This window comes from Loxodonta africana, chromosome 13 (assembly GCF_030014295.1).
Source record: "Loxodonta africana isolate mLoxAfr1 chromosome 13, mLoxAfr1.hap2, whole genome shotgun sequence".
In the NCBI taxonomy this organism is placed as follows: domain Eukaryota; kingdom Metazoa; phylum Chordata; class Mammalia; order Proboscidea; family Elephantidae; genus Loxodonta; species Loxodonta africana.
In genome coordinates this window covers 42817199-42834994 of record NC_087354.1, presented here as the reverse complement: position 1 = coordinate 42834994, position 17796 = coordinate 42817199, and the positions used below count along the sequence as shown (strand labels likewise).

At 43.0% G+C, this 17796-nt stretch overlaps 1 protein-coding gene across 7 annotated transcripts in view; it reads left to right on the top strand.

Moving 5' to 3' along the window:
• Nucleotides 1-1483: 1483 nt before the first annotated feature.
• The window catches only part of NEO1 (neogenin 1), a 218501-nt gene continuing 202188 nt past the window's right edge, over nt 1484-17796 (top strand). For all 7 annotated transcript variants that reach the window (XM_064267288.1, XM_064267292.1, XM_064267293.1 and 4 more), the window contains exon 1: nt 1484-1626. In XM_064267288.1, the coding sequence (XP_064123358.1) occupies nt 1497-1626 (130 nt within the window). In that variant the 5' untranslated portion in view covers nt 1484-1496. The remainder of the gene's footprint in view (nt 1627-17796) is intronic.

The window sequence follows — 17796 nt, the reverse complement described above, 5'->3', positions numbered from 1 at the left end:
ACTGAATAAAAATTCAACTTATTCTGATAACCAAACATAACTCCCCAAGCGCATAACCGTCGGCGCAGCTTGTAAAATTATCAGCATTTCCTTCAGCAGTGGAAGTACAAACTGCTTTCCCTAACTTCGGGTAGCTAGACTGGGGTGTGCCTCACAATTGCAACGTGGTTTAAAATCATATTCCTCTTGCTCCTAGTTTACCGGTGAAACATGATTCCAGGTATGAAAATGCCAAAAGCCCGCACAGGTACAGGTAAAAGGTTTCAGTCACTGCCAGAGGACTAGCCCCGGGGAGTCACGGGGCTCGGCCTGGGCCCCCCGCACGAGCTGGAGCAGCGGACGCCGGGCACCTCTGTCTGCCCCCTCGTTCCCTGGACCCGGGCCCACCGGCGCGAGTGGGGGCGCGGGCGCTGCCGTCCGGGCGGGTCCCGGCACTGCCCAGGGGAAGCGCGCGGCGAGGGCGGCCGGGCCAGGAAGCGGGAGGTCAGCGGCGGCGCGGCCGGCCCCCTCTCACGGGAGCCGCGCCAGGTCCCAGCCAGAGCCGGGCGGGATCGCTATTGTTTTTGGCGAGGACATAAATCCCCGCGCCGACCCTCTGCGCACCCAGGTTTCCTCCCGGAGGCCATTCGGCTTCCTCTGAGGCCCTATATAGAGGTCCCGGGCCCAGGCTGAGCAGAGGTGCGCACCCGCTCTGGCCTCTCTGCAAGCCTGGGCTCGGAGCTCTTCTCGCCCTCAGGTCCCTGCAGCCCGAGGCGTCTGGGGAGGTGAGAAGGGGGAATTTCTCCCCGGGGCGAGTAGAAGGCGGGGACGCTCGGGGCGAGGGGCTGCGGCGAGAAGGCGGCGGGAGGAGGAGGAGGAGGAGGAGGAGGAGAAGGAGGACTCGCTTCTCCGGGGTTTCCCTGACGCCAGCAGCAGCGCCCGGCGCGCGCGCCCCGCGCCGGCCCGCGGCTCCGGGGAGGGGGAAGGGGAGCGGGCCCGCAGCCTGCCCTCGCGCCAGCCGCCGCGGCCCGCGAGGCGGCAGCCGGGATTGGAGCGGGGGCGGGCGGCGCGCGGAGCCAGGGCGTGCGGGCCAGGGAGGCGCGCGCCTGCGCGTGCGCGGGTGTGCGCGCCCGGCCCCCGCCCCTCAGCCCCGCCGCCCGCGGTCTCCGCCCCCCTCGCGCTGGTGTGTGTAGCCGGAGTCGGCGGCGGGTGGCGGCGCCTGGGACCTGGAGACCGACCCCCCACCCCCGCCGGGAATGTACTGACTCCCCTTCTCTGCTCTCCTCCCCTTCCCGCCCCCCTGCAGGAGGGAGGCGCCCCCAAGTCTCCCCTCCCGCGAGAGGGGCCGCGCGGGCCGGGCCGGGCCGGGCTGGAGCAGCGGCGGCGGCGGCCGCGGGAGCCGAGCCTGCAGCGAGGGACCGGCTGAGGCGCGCGGGAGGGAAGGAGGCGAGGGCTCCGCGGCGCTATCGCCGCCGCCGCCGCCGCTGCTCGCTCGCTCGCTCGCTCGCGGGGAAGAGATGGCGGCGGCGCGGGGAGCCCGGCGACTCCTCAGCACTTCCTCCCTCTGGCTCTGCTGCCTGCTGCTGCTCGGACGCCGGGAGCCGGGCGCCGCGGCCGCCAGGAGCGGCTCCCCGCCGCAGTCCCCAGGTGAGCGGCGGCCCGCGGGGGGCGCCGGCCGGGGGGCGCGGGGTGGGGGCAGGGGTGCGGCACCGGTGGCGGCTGCGGTGTTTTTGTTTAGGATCCAGGAGGACGTGCAGGAACTTCTCTGCTTCGGCTCCGGTTGCCGAAGAGAAAGGGGGTCGCGGATGGTGGAGGGTGAAGCAGGCGGGAGGGGGCGCCGCCGTGGGGAGGGGCGGCCGCCGAGGGGCGCGTCAGGGGCTCCGGGGTCGAGTTCTGCGCTTTGTACCCGGAGGCAGGTTCACCCCGCGCCTCCCTCCCCTCCACTCCCCTCCCCCAGGCTCATCCCACTTGTAAGAGTGGGACATTCTTGTGCTCACACGAGCACCAGTAGAGGCCACTACACACCTCATTAAATAAACAATCGTACGGCCAATTCATTAATTTTCAGGAGAGGACGGGGGAGGGGGGCTGAACTCCGCATATTCTGGCCAGGGATTCCCTAGCTGAAGTCCCCGGGAAGCGCTGGCAGATCTCGAGGGACTCCTCGTGCGGGCTTTGGAGCCCCGAGTGTGCGGAAGCGAGTGTGTGTCAGAGGGACACAATTGCCCCCTCGCAACCAGTAGTGTTGACTTAACGATGAGGACACCTTGGAGGATGGTTCCAAGTGATTCTCTGTTAGTGTTCCCGTTATGAAATGCCTTTTCTTTCCTGGGGATTACAACTACATGTAAAGCCTATTAACCCCTCTTAGCCAAGGGAATTGTCTAAGCATCGGATTTTAAGGACTTGCAGGTTGGTTTCAGGCGGCAGTATAGTAAATATATTTAGCTTCAGAGGCCTTTTTAGTTTGTTGATTTTCGGTATCATAGATTATTGAAATCACAGGCTTGCTGGTAAAGATCTTACTGTGTTGAGGAGCAAAACACGTTGGCAGTTGAAGGGCAAATTAATGTGTAATCTGTTATAGTTGTTTGACCAAGGTGTGGCATATCATAAAATTTGACAAACCTTTCACTTACTTACCTGAGATCTGAAGTTTTTACATTTGAAAGTCATCTGATCAGACACAGTGGCAGCTTCTAATCACTAAATAATTACTTATTTTGTCCAGACTTACATGAAATAATATTTAAAATCACGCTGCAGTGTGACTTGGCTGATGAACTTTGATTTTCTTGCAGAGTATGGCTTTTGCCAATGTTAGAGGAAAGCTTTAAACCTAATATATCAATGGGGTTTATCCAAACAGATATATAAACAACAATGTTTAGTGTCAAATTTGCGTCACTTACGTCCTGATTTGCACTTGCCTGTACATGGTTTGGAATACAGATTTCACTCCTTAAATGTAGGTATCTCATCTAATCCTTTCTTTTCATGGGGATGGGCAAGAGAAATATAATTACCTTGGAAAATAAATTCCCTCTTACTCTGTTTTATTTTGTGTGTAAAATTGGTAGTTCATCATACTATGTGTTTTAGGTAGTAGGTGGCATTTCTGTTTGAAGTTTCGTCAGTGATTTTGTGACTAAATAAAGTGCTAGTTATTTTATTACTTAGGCTAATAGAAATAATGTAAGTAGTCTCTGGGGAATTGGTGTTAATATCTATTTCAACATTCACTCAGTTTTTTTTTTTTTTCCCCTGTCTGCTTTCATGGAGCCTACAGTCTGATGTGAGGGTAGGAAAGATAGTCCATTCAGTTACTAATTATATCATTAATTGTGATACAAAGGAGGAGGATAGGTTTACAGAAAGTGTATACTGCAGGGACCTAACCTTGTCTGGGTGTCAGGGTGTCTCAGAGGAAGTAATGCTTAAACTGAGCTCTAAGTGGTGAGTAGGAGTGGAGGTAGGAGGCTCACAACCAATTGGTAGTATAGTTGGGTCTAGAACACAGATCTGATTTTCCAGTCCTGAGTGCTTTCTACAGTCTATCCTGCCTCACTACGAAAGTGAAAGGAATAAGGAGGGGTTGGTCAGTTCTGTTGTAAACTGCGGCGGGATCAAGGGAATTAACTGTGGGAGCAGCTGGAACAAATGGTCAATCAGGTATCTTTTGTCATTATTTTTTATTTTTGTAGAGTGGTAGACTGAGCAGTCTTTTTGTATGGGATTACAGTGAGTAGGTAGTAAGGGAATGGAGATGTTTGGTTATAAAAGGTGGAGAAAAATAGGCATGTGGGACAGCAGAGTACATGGGGATTATATTTTTTTTTCCCTCAATATAGACGTATAGACCTGGGGAGATGGAGGAAAAAGGAAAGAGTGAAGAGCTGGTGATAAAAAATGGTCAGCATTGATAGAGGGTTAGAAATGAGTAGGGTCATATTCTGCTTTGAGGAAGGAAGAAAAGTAGATTACTGAAAAGATAAGTACAGACCCAGGGACAGATGATCTGATGGGGCAGCCTGTGCAATGCAAGTCTTCTCTATTCAGAGTGAGGCGGTTTAGGAAAGAATGGTAATGGGTTGGAATTGGGGTACAGGAATAGAGCAAGGAAAACACTGCTGAGAGCTCAGCTGAAATCAGTATGAAATTGAAGTAGACCACACCAGCTATTTCCACATGTTCTCCCAGGGCTTCAAACTGGTTTGTTCCAGTTCGAACCCCTGCTGAAAATTGTATTTCCACCCCAAATATACTGAATCAGAGTCTATAGTTTAACAAGATCCTTAGGTAATTCTTATGTATACCTTTGAGAACCTCTACTTTACTAGTGGTTCTCAGAATTGATCCCTAACCTGCAGCATTAGCATCCCTGGGAACTTGTCAGAAATGCAAATGGAATGAATTGGTTTGAAGCCCTGTTTTCTCCAGCAACTTTTTATACCCCAAGGGCAGTTTAAATCCAGTATTGGTTGCTTATGAGTTACATGAGATATATAGAAATTGTTTTTCCCCCCCAATTTTTATTAGAATAATTAAACATCCCATTTCATTGGTCATATTGGAAGAGAGTATTTGACCAAATGTCATATGGTTTTGAGGCTAGCCTCACCTTAGACTTCAGAGGTGCTACAGAAGTCACTTAGCTACACTTCTCATTTAAGGTAAAGAGTCCTTTGCTCAACATTCTTCGTAGATGACTCTGTAGCTTCTGCCTGAATCTTTTACTTGATAGTAAGATTCGTTACCTCGCAAGGCACTCTATTCCAGTTTTGAATGACTTCTGTTAGAAAACTTTGCTTTATGTGGTACATTTATTTAACTGTAATATTCACCCCCTCCTTGAAATTTTTCTCTTGTCTTGCCTTTTTTGACCTCTCCTTATCTCCTGATTCATCTCTTACTTCTCTGATTCTTCATTTGTTTTTCAGGTTTTTTTTCCATCCAATCATTACATATTGGTATCCAAAGTTTATCTCATTCGGTCAGTATACCCTCTACTTGTTTTCAGTTGCTACCTGTAAGCTAAATGACTCTCCTACTCCAAACCCTTATTCACATGTCACTGAGTAGCTTCACTGGTTAGGCAACTGACATGACACACATCCAGAGGTAACTCATCTTTGCTCTTCTTTTCCCCTATTTTCCTGTCCTCTTTTCCCAAACAATGCTGGCCTGGGCCTCTCACATTGTTCAAACGAATGGTTGGACTTCCCTGCTTGTGTACCTGCATTGGGCATCACTGTCCGCTCACTCACCCAAGTTGAGGTCTAGAAGTCATCCTGGACCCTCACCTTTCTCTTATTCCCATAGGCAATAGTTCTGTTTGATTTTTATTTCTTGAATCTGCATCTTTTGGTCTTTGTCCCCACCTGACCTAACAGTAGTAGCTGGAAAGCTAATCTCTTTTTCTCCACTGTTGCCTTCCAGAAGTCTGTTCTCTTGCCAGAATGAGCTTTCTTAAATATTTTTCTGATTGTGCCACCTTCCTACTTAACATCTCTTACTAGTTTTCCATTGTGTGTTAGAGTCTAAATTTCTTGGCATGGAGCTCGTGAGGCCTGTTGTGCTCTTTACCACCCTCTCCCCTCACTCGAAGCCTCAAGTCTTGGCACTCCTAGTATGTACCTTATGTTCCCGCGCTCCAGATCGGCTGCAGTGATGCATGACTCCACGCTTTGGCGCATGCTGTCCTTTCCCCCTGTTAATGCCATTTCCCACCTTCTCTGCTTCTGAAACTTATTTATTCAGTGAATTTTTCTTTACTAGCCTCCCCACTGGAAGAGTTATAGCTGTCATTCTCTGTGTTCCCATAGCTTTGTGACCACTTTTCATCTTATGTCACTTATTTTTCTTGGTGCCTCTTCTAGTCTGAACCTCTTGAGGCTTGGGACTTTGTCTTACTCACCTTGATATCCCTAGTGTAGCGCAAGCATCTTGCACAGAGGAGGTCAGCAATAAATGTTTGTTAAATGAATGTTAAATTGCCTTTATTTTTAACCCTCAGGACTGTTCAGCACAAATCTGATTCCTTTCTACGATAGACCTTCATGTGTTCGATGACAGATTTCCTCTGTGTGTCCCTCCCTCTCCGGAGCCTCTCCTCCTTTCTAAGTTAATTATCCGTAGTTTCTTTAGCTGCTCTTCACATTACTTAGTTTTCTGATCTTTTGTGAGTTTCATTATCCTTCTCTGGATATGCTGCAGTTTTAGTGTTTTTTAGTTCTGTCATCTTTGGATAGATCATTGATCTTACTGAATCATCTGTAAGAAGAAGCTGATTGCCCCCTCTGCCTTCCTGTTAGGATGAGGTGCAAGAGACCATAGGTTTCCAAGGTGATTCCATAGATTTACATACATAAGAAATACGCTTTTAGTAAAGTGTGTGAAAATTAATACGTGATATGGGATGGTGGGGAAAAAAAAAAAAGACTTGTGGAAACAAAGGATTTGGGTTTTGACTCATGTTTCTGTAGCTTCCCAGATATCTCTGAATTGGGGCTATAGGAAGGCCAGAAAAATACCTTGTCTATCTGTCAGAAGAATGAAATGTAAAATTGCTTGTAAATTGTAAAGTGCTGTGTCTGTGTAGAATGGTTTTAATGTTTTTTAGGAACTTTAAAAATATATTATAATTCTATTAAATTTTTTGAAAGTATAGTTTTTTTAATGTTTGGCTTAATCGATTGTTGTTGGTTTCTGCCTTATGAGTTTTCTCTATGCTGTTGGGGCAGCACTGATAAATCTCAGTATATGGATGCTTCGACGGCACTGGGATTTTTTTTTTTTCTTTATCTATTTAATAGCCTTTCTCCCAACCTTTATTAATGAATTCCATGTGGCCGGCAGGTATTTACCATGTGGAAACCGTGTTGGCTTTAGGTAAAATTGTATCAATAATGGGAAAATTAAAAAAACAAAAAACAAATGCATTGCCCATTGAGTTCTTTCTGACTCATAGCGACCCTATAGGACTGAGTAGTACTGCCCCATAGGGTCTCCAGGGAACGGCTGGTAGATTCCAACTGCTGACCTTCTTGGTTAGCAGCTGAGTTCTTAAATCATTGTGAAACCAAGGCTCCAATGGGAGAGTAGTCAGGAGAAATGCAATGTAAAATCATGTTGACCAGAAAGCTAAATGAGGTGAGTGACCAGAATATGTATTCAACTTTAAGTCTTTTGTTTAAGATTTTAAAAAAGTTCATTTGTCATGAAACACAAGCCAGTAAAAGATGTTTTTAAAATGTAGCCCAAATTCTGGATTCATTTAGAGTGAAAAAAGTTTTTTTGATTAAAAAATTTGGGACATAGAGATGAGAAAAAAAGATTCATACCCACTGTTAACAATTTGGAAACCCTGGTGGTGTAGTGGTTAAGTGCTACGGCTGCTAACCAAAAGGTCAGCAGTTCGAATCCACCAGGTGTTCCTTGGAAACTGTATGCGGCAGTTCTACGCTGTCCTACAGGGTCGCTATGAGTCGGAATTGACTCGACGGCACTGGGTTTGGTTTGGTTAACAATTTTGGATTGTTTCTTTCTAGTCACTGTCTATATGGTGCATTCATTTTTTTTTTAATTGTAGTGAAAATATAGACAACATACACCAATCCAACATTTTCTACGTGCGTAATTCAGCGACATTGTTTACGTTCTCCAAGTTGTCAACCATTCTTGCTATCCTTTTCCAAATTATTCCACCACCATGAACATAAACTCAATGCCTCCTAAGCAGAAACTCCCCCTTCCAACCTCCCTCTCACCCCTGGTAACCATTAACGCTTTTTGGTTTCTATGTATTTGCTTATTTCATGTGAGATCATACAGTATTTGTCCTTTTGTGACTAACTTATTTTGCTCAGCATGATGTTTTCAAGGTTCATCCACGTTACGGCATGTATCAAGACTTCATTTCTCTTTATGGCTGAGTAATATTCCATTGTATGTATATACCACATTTTGTTTATCCATTCATCTGCTAATGGACGTCTTGGTTGTTTCCCCCTTTTGGCTGTTGTCAATAGTGTAGCAGCGAGTATCGGCGTGCATGTGTCTGTTCACATTGCTGCTTTCAAGTCTCTTGGGTGTATAACATGGCACGTCCTTTTCACTTAGTAATCATGGTGTATATACGACTTTATATGTACATGTTTTCCCTTAACATTTTGCCGTTTTTCTTTTTTGCCACATTATATTTAGATTATCATTTTATTTTTAAAATTTATTTTCAAAATATTGTAATACATGTTTGTTTGAAGTCAAACAATTAGAAGTATATAGAATAAAAAGTTTTATCCCTTCTACTTACAAATTCCAGATTTCTGCTGTAAAAACAGCTTAGGGGCTGTGCCTGACCTTCTCCAACTCCCCAAAGGGAAAAGAGAACCAAGATAACAGTGCAAGGCCCACTCCCATGAGGTGGAGGCCAGACGGGCCTCCTCTCTCTGCCATCTTTACTAATTCTGATGCTAACCATTCCTCGCATGGCAGTCTGTACTTCTTGGCAGGGCTCAATAATTCATTGCAGTGGCCAGACAGAATTCAGAGACCATACTCATGATTATGGGGTTTGTTAGGGAATTAACAGTTACAATTCGGGCTCAGGAACACTCAGCATGCAGTTCTTCCATCAGGACAGCCTCTTCCCAACCGTGGTGGCAGGCATGTCTGTCCCTGGCCCTAGGCCTCTTAAAGGCAATCAGCTTCGTCTCTCTGTGGGCTGGGAAGCCCACCATGCCATCTCCTGCTGCTGGGTCTCAGGTGCTGGGTCTCTCCTGCCACCACTTCTCACTGGCTTTGGGATTACAGCTTGCTCTCTTTGTCTCTCTCTCCCTGCCGTTCTCAGTCTCCTATTTCTAGGAGCTTCTTAGCACGGAGATCGCGGGTCCAAAGGACGCCCTCTCTGCCCCTGGCTGTTATTCCTTGGTGGTGGTAGGATCCTCCTTTCTGCTCTGGAATTGGCTGTCGTTCAAGGCAAAACTGACCAGTCTCCTTGGTGGGGCGCAATTACCCTATCACAGAGTCTTGCCCAGTCACCTGAGTGGGAATTACAAAATCATGGCTAGAAGGGCCACACACAAAAGTAATTAATCCACCTCATAAATAGCCATTTACCCTCTGTGTTTATATATGTGTATATGAGCAGAGTTTTACTTTTTACGCATAAGTAGGATCATACTGTATTGTTTTTCAACTTGATTTTTTTCACTTTATAGTACCTTGAAAGGAGCCCTGGTGGCACAGTGGTTAAGCATTCAGCTGTTAACCAAAAGTTTGGTGGTTCAAACCCACTGGCCGCTACATGGGAGAAAGATGTGGCAGTCTACTTCTGTAAAAATTACAGCCTTGGAAACCTGATGGGGCCACTCTGCTCTGCCCTGTAGGGTCACTATAAGTCAAAATTGACTCAATGGCAATAGGAAATGGGTTTAGTGCCTTGGAGATCTTTCTATGCCATATGTCTAGATTTTCCTATAATGATTATTTAAAATGCCTGTGTAATATTCTAGTGCATGAATATAATATTAATAGTGGCCAATAAAAATAGTTATATTTTGAACACTTGGCGTCCCTGGGTAGTGCAAGATTGTTAAGCACTTGGCTACTAACTGAAAGGTTGGTAGTTCAGACCCACCCAGAGGTGCCTCAGAAGTCAGACCTGGTGATCTTCTTCCAAAAGGTCGCAGCGTGAACCCTGTGGAGCAGTTCTACTCTGCGCACATGGTGTGGCCGTGTGTTGGGATCGACTCCACCGCAGCTACAACACTGAAGACTCACCGACCTTCAGGCACTGTGCCAAGCCCTTTTATACCTATTTAACCCTTTCTGCAGCCTTTTGAGAAAGATGGATATCTCCCCATTCTACAGGTCAGGGAACAGTTCTCAAAGATTAAATGACTTGTCAAAGGTTTCACAGCTCTCATGTGAAAAAGTTGACATTCAAATCTAGGTCTTTCCAACTCCAAAGGTTATGCTCTTTATCACTTTGCACACTGCTGCTTATAATTTATTGTTTTTCTGTTATGGATGTTGAAATTGTTTTCAGTATTTTGCTGTAATAAAGAATGCTCTGATGAAAGTTTTCCTGCACGTGCTCCTAACCCCTCTATATTTTGTGTTGTATCCTAATGCTGGATTCCCATGCATGGGGTTATTGGTGAAAAGATAAAATTTTGTATGTTTATGTGTGGGTCAGCTTTCCATTTATTGTAGATGAGTAATAATACCCTTAGGAGTAATACCACTGACTAGTACTTACACAACTTTTTCAAGTTATTTTCACCTTTAATTATAAAGTTTGAGCCATTATTTAAAAATGTAGGTCCCTTAACTTCTCCATTTCAGTTAACTAAAAAAAAAAAAAAAAGGAGCTAATTAATTGGTGATTTCAAAGGTCCCTTCTACCTCTAAGTTTATATCACTCTGAGGTATAAAACTGAGTTGGTGGATTTATCTCAGCTAAATGACCTCAGAATTACAGTTCTTGGTTTTAACACTGGTCATTTCTGTTCGTGGATGCAAGAATAAGCTTTTGTCACTCCCTAAGTTCTATTCTATAACACATGGGGTTGTCATGAGTTGAAGTTGACTTGGTGGCAGCTAACAACAACGACAACAAAAAAACTGAAGTTATTGTATATATTTTTATCTGGTATGAAGTGGGATATGATTGGAAAATCTTTTAAGTTGCTTGTAAATCCTTGTATGTGATTTTATTGTATATGTATAAAAATAGCTTTAGGGCTGACTGCAGGAAATACAGGTTCATTGCTGAACAATGGGAGCCCTGGTGGCGCAGTGGTTAAGAGCTTGGCAGCCAACCAAAAGGTGGGCAGTCGGAATCTACCAGCCGCTCCTTAGAAACCCTCTGGGGCAGTTCTGCTCTGTCCTGTGGCATCGCTGTGAGTCAGCTCGACTTGATGGCAGCGGGTTTGGCAAGCAATTGTGAGATATTTTAAGTTACATTGTTACTAGAAACTTTAGACGCCAGGGGGTTTGGTGGCGTGGTGGTTAACTGCTTGGCAGCTAACCTAAAGGTCGGTGGTTTGAATCTATCAGCTGCTCTATGGAAGAAAGATGTGGCAGCCTGCTTCCCTAAAGATGACAGGCTTGGAAACTATGGGATGATCCTGCTCTGTTCTGTAGGGTCACTATGAGTTGGGATCCATTCCATGGCAACGAGTTTTACTCTTGGGCTCACAAGAAATGTAAAGTAGATAGACCAGGTTAAAGAGCTGGCTGAAATGAGCAGGCATGCCCTTTTGATTCCCATATGTAAAGAAAAGGGAGAGAGGTGTGGTGTTTGGTGTCTGGGGTAACCAGTGGTGAAGTTATATAAGTTTTATTTTACTGAAATTAGTACTTCAGTTCCTCTTGATGAGGAGTCAGCAGTTGGGCAGTCTGACATTCAGATTGTATGTCTTTGCTTTTCCTCTTAAAAAACAAACAAAAAATAATAATTAGCAATACCCTTCTTTAAAATTGTGTTACAGCAAAAATTTTTAAATTTTCTAAGCAGTCTAATAGTTCTTCCATAGCCAAAGCTAAACATTAATTTTAACAAGTTGAAAACATATATTTGAAGGCCAGTTATGCACAAAGCTATATATACTGTGGAGATACTAAAATGAATTGGACTTGTTTTCTACCTTCAGGAAGCCTGTGGTCTGATAGCACAGACATGACATATCCATAGGTAATATATAAGTTGATTTGGAGGTAGAAAGTACCATTAATGCTGTAGATGGAAAAACATTCTGGAACCATTGTGTATACTGTCGATCAAGCAATAGTGTGCTGCTTTGTCTCAGAATTCGGTTCTACACCCTTAGAGCAGCGCTAACGTAGTTTCACCACACCGGTAGACTAGAGAGCGCAGAGGGAGTTATTTCACATTTCCTTTAAGTCAGATGATTACTAGCATGTTTGAATGTGTAGGAATGCTAATAATGTGGAGCCATCTGAGAGTGCAAATACCTCATGTCTTCTGGAAATCTAGATATTGATCCTAAAACTGGTTTTCAGAGTTTATTACTGGTCTCTAATATCCAGAAAAAACTTACTGAGAAGCCCTGAGCAGAGTGAATTAAAAAAAAAAATGATACTACACAGAAACTAACACAGAATATTTCTGGTTTTCTGCTGTGGGATAAGTGAGCACCAAAATATATCCCATTATAAATGAGGCCTAGTCAAGATGATAGTATTTGTATTTGTTGTTGTTAGGTGCTGTCAAGTCTGTCTTTGACTTGTAGTAACCCCATGTGACAGTAGAACTGCCCTGTAGTGTTTTCTAGGCTGTAATCTTTGCGGGAGCAAATTGCCAGGTCTTTCTCCTGCTGGGTGGGTTCAAACTGCCAGCCTTTTGGTTAGCAGCCGAGTGCTTAACCATTGCTCCAGCTAGGCTTCTTGATGATAGTATCATAACCTATAAATTCATGGATAGAATAACCAAATGGAGATTTTATTCATCATTTTAAAAAGTTATAGCATAATTTTAAACGTAACAACTAAAATTTGAAGATTTTTTGGTTATTCTTGAAAGCGCTAGAAATTTGAGATGGGGTTATTATTTTAAAGTTACGTGTTATCTGGCATCCAAGTGCAGAACTTCTTATGGTGATAACCCCTTCATAAATAGCCACCCCCCACAAAATAGAACTTAACCGTCATGCACCCTCACCTCCAGAATATAACTGAAGACGAGAGAATATGAGAAATAATTCTCAGAAGGTATGCATTAAAGTCAGTGTCTCATGGAGTTCCGAAAGTCCTTGCTCCGAGCCTTTTTACCTCATATGAAGTTCGAATAAACTGCATGCTCTAATTTTGTGACCAGTAGCTGATCAGAAGTATGGAGAAGGATTTACTTGAGAAGGCCCCCTGACAGCAGCAATTTGCGACAGTTGCAAGTGAGACTTAAAATAAGTGTAAGAACTCAAAGATTTTCCCTGGAGCAAAAATAATTGTCTCAGCCAGATTGGGGAAAATTTCTTTCTCTCTCCATTGCTCCTGATGGATATTTCCTGCCCTGGCCCTTTCTTTTACCCCTGTACAAATACGTATGTGTGTATATGTGTGTGTGTATATGTATATGTATACTTCTATGTGTGTGTGTATATATGTATATATATACATACATGCATACATATGAGAGGGTTAGTGGTGGTTCAGCGGTAGGATTCTCACCTTCTATATGGGAGACCAGGATTTGATTTCTGGCCAGTGCATCTCGTCTGTAGCCACCACCTGTCTGTCAGTGGAGGCTTGCTTGTTGCTGGGATGCTGAACAGGTTTCAGTGGTGTGTCTAGACTAAGATGGACTAGGAAGGCAGTCCTTTCTGCTTCTGAAAATTAGTCAGTGAAAACCATGTGGATCACAATGATCCGATCCCTTGTGCATAGGGTAGCCATGAATCGGGTCAATGCACCAGCAGCTAACGACGACAAAATACATACATATATATATGTATGTACGTGTGTATATGTATGCATAAATATACACACATATGCATACATATATACACGCATACACATATCTACGTATGTACATATATGCACGCATACATATCCATACACACACAGACACACACACATATATATGCAGTTTCTGTCGGGAGAAACATCTTCCCTTAGAAATCTCTGGAATCTCATCACACTTCACATTAGTATGGGTCCAGGTTGAGGTGGGAGGAAAGTAAATGTGAATGGGAAGGGAGGTGAGGTGGTAGGTAGGGTACCTTCTCTGCCGGCCTCTGCCCCTCTGGCCAAGGTGTCTATTAGCAGCATTCCCAACCCTGATGGCTAAAATGTTTACGTAAATTAAACAAATTATTTTTTTGCGTAAAGTTTATTGTTGCCTCGACTTAAAAAAAAAAAAAGAATCGTAAAATTTCATACAGTACATAAAATAGTGAAATCATACTCCTCAACCCTCTCCCCAGAGCTAATCACTTTTAATAGCTGTTGACTTTCTGTTTAACACATATAATTAAATATTTAAGATATAATGAAGGTTGGGCTGTGCTGTGTATACAGCTTTTCAACTTGTTTTAGGACATCTTTCCATGGGAGTAGGTCTAAATTTATCACAGTTGCCTTGATAACCATATGGCATTTTGTATATGTATCATACTTCATTTAACCAATTCCCTTTTCTATTTTCTCAGTTTTTATGATTGCAAGCAAATAACACAGCGACATCCTTTTATAAATGTATTTGTGTACATGTGCAAGTATACTGTAGGATAAGTTCGTAGATGCAGAGTTGTGGGGTAAAAGTATGTAGATTAAATCTTTTGGTAGTTATTTCCAAAGTGACCTCCCAAAGGCGACTTACACTTCCCGTCAACAGTCAATGCAGGAGTCCTTGTTTCATCACGCCCTTGGCAACACACTGGTTATTTTCAGACATTTTAGTCTTTGCCAACCTAAGAGAAGAAGAAAGTGTACCTCTCAATTTTCCTTTTTTTAAAGTTATTAATGGAGATGAGCATCTTTTCAGATTTCTGTTGATGGTTTATATTGTTTGAGAATTGCCTATTCATTACTTTTGCTCATGTTTCTAGATCCATTCTTTAATCAGTGGTTCATTTATAATTATAAATTAAGCTGCACATAATTAAGAATAGGAACAATTTAGAACTTTCTCACTATCAAAACTCCCATAGCTGCTTGCTGTTTTTTAACTTAATGATAATCCAACAGTGTGATTGAGTCAGTTTGCTTATCAGACCTCTGCTAACCACGGCTCATGTTCATTTGATACGGATTCATAAGCTTTCAAATGCTTCGGTTTTGAAGGGAAAAAGTTATATATATATTTTTATTGATTTGAGTAAAGGATAGGAGTGGAAACAGATGCCTTTACCTCTTTTAAGACCGAATGAGTAATTTTGGTTTAGAGAGAGTAAGTTCAGTTAAATATTCCCTGGTTCTGTGCCATCTTCATGATCATTGGTATGTGTGAGTTCATTGTTGTGGCTACATTAAACTAGAATCAGAGCTATGTAAGGTGATAAAGTTCATTTCACCTACAAATATTTTATTGAGGAGCTCCTATGTGAATAAACAGGGTAATGTTCAAGTAATGTTGGCTCTTTCCCCTTGTCCCCAAATACATGAGGTGGCACTGGGGTGAGTGCTGGAGAAGGAGCAGGGAAACTTATAAAAACAATTCGCAGTACTGTAGTTTACTTTGTTCCCTGTGTGACACAGATGGTTAAGTGCTTGGCTAGTAACCAATAGGTTGATGGTTCGAACACACCCAGAGGCAGCTCGGAAGACAGGCCTGCCAGTCTCAATATAACAATAAGTTACCACCCTAGTGGGCCAAAGTAAGTAGTGAATAAATTAATATATGGCCATGTTTAAAACAGTAATAAACATAGCTCACCCACATAAAATATGGGAGACTAAATAGGCACACCAACCCAGGGACAAGGACAAGAAGCCAGGAAGGGACAGGAAAGCTGGACAAGTAGAAATGGGAAACCCAAGGCTGAGAAGGGGAGAGTGTTGATACATTGCGAGGTTGGCAACCAGTGTCACAAAACAATATATTAATTGTATAATGGGAAACTAATATGCTCTGTAAACCTTCATCTAAATCAGAATTAAAAAAAAGTATATGTCCATGTTTAGAACAGATCCTGGCTTATCTTATTCATTAAATGTAAACTGTTATTGTTTTATATATTCATGAAGAGGCTACCTAAAAATACATGAAAATTAGATAACTCTAATGTAATTTGGCTTATGTTTTTATCTGATGACTATATAATTAGACTGTTAAATGAATGAACTTATGCTGAGAAGGATAAAGATCTGTTTAGGGTTGTCACCTAAGTTTCTTAGAGGAGGTAGGACGTGAGCTGGTTCTGAAGGCAGTTTAGATGGGCAGTTTTTTTGGGGGGGGATGAGGGTAAGGCCAAGAGCTATATATGAGTAGAGGTAAAATACAGGCAGAAGCAGCAGAAATTTTCTTGATCAGTAGACCGTTTTTTGAAAGCTTCATTCTTATTGTAAAGTTTATCATTTGTTAGGTAATGAAGAGATGGTCATCACGTGATGAAGTCATAGCCAGATGAGCTTTTACAGATTGAGCCGTAAAAGACATCAGCATATAAGCTGGAGATAGAGCTTATGTCACTTTTTTCCCCAGTTAGTAGTAGTGGTATTTTTACTATTTTATTGTGTTTTAGGTGACAGTTTACATAGCAAATTAGGTTCCCATTTAACAATTTTTATACACCTCGTTCTTGGACATTGGTTACTTTTTTTTTTTTTTTTTTTTACAATGTGTCAACATTCTCATTATTTGCATTCTTTTTGTTCTATTAATCTAGCTTCCCTGCCCCTCCTTAGCTTCTCATCTTTGTTTTAGGGTCAGTCTTGGCTGTTCGGTCTTTTATAGCTGTTTACTTAAGGGAGCACTGTATTCATGGGTTGTACCGTTTATTTTATAAGCAATCTATTGTTTGGATGAAAGGTGACCACCGGGAGTGGCTTTAGCTCTAAGTTCAAAGGGTATCTTAGGGCGATAGTCTCAGGAGCTCCTGTCGTCTCTATTGGTTCAGTAAATTTGGCCTTTTTTAGGAATTTGAGTTTTGGTCTATATTTTTCTTCCTTTCTGTCTGGGGCCTTCTACTCTGTTCCTGGTCAGAACGGTTGGCAGTGGTAGCTGGGCACCATCCAGTTCTGGTCTCAGACTAGATGAGGCCGTGGTTCATATGGGCTGTTAGCCCTGTGGACTAGTTTCTTCTTTGAGTCTTTGGTTTCCTTCATTCTCTTTTGTTCTAGATGAATAGAGACCAATAGTTGTATATTAGATGACCACTCGCAAGCTTTTAAGACCCAGTCGTTACTCATCAAACATTATCTTTATGACCTATGATATACCAGTTGACCGAGTTGTCCCGAGAGACTATGATCCCAAGCCTTCAAACCCAGTAATTCAGTCCTATGAGGTGTTTGGTTATGTCTAGAAATATCTGTAACTGTACTTCCTATTGGTTTATTATATGTGTGAATATATATGCAGTGTACATAAACATGTATGTACATATTCCACAGATGCACCTGCACGTGCATCCTCACATACTCGTATGTACCTTCCTATACACATATATGCATACATGTCTACCTATGTAACCGCATACTTTTTTTTATTGTTATTGTTTCAAAATTGTATGTTACAGCATTTACCGAAATTGTCCCTTATCCTTGTGTACTTCTTAGCGTCTTCATTTACCTTGGACATGTTGTGCAAACTTCACCCATATTGGGTATTGCCTTTCCCATCACCAAAAATAGCAAGTGTCTACTGTCTATAGTGTGATTTCCCCTTCCTTCCCCTCCTGTCCCTGGTAGCTATCAAAGAATGTTTCTTTCTGTGTGTATACCTATTCTTGACTTTTTATGAAAGTGAGACCATACAGTATTTGTCCTTTTATGATTGACTTTTTTACTCAGCATAATGTCCTCCAGATTCATCCATGTTGTAAGATATTTTGCAGATTCTTCATTATTATAGTTGAGTAGTATTCCATTGTATGCATGTACCACAATTTGTTTATCCATTCGTCTGTTGATGGACACTTAGGTGGTTTCCATCTTTTTGCTATTGTGAATAATGCTGCAGTGAACTTAGGTGTGCATATTGTCGCTGCTCTTATATCTCTAGGATATATACCTAGGAGTAGGATTGCTGGATCATACGTATTTCCTAGCTTTTTGAGGAAGTGCCATACTGTTTTCCATAATGGTTGTACCATTTTACAATCCTACCAGCAACGTATGATTTCCAATCCC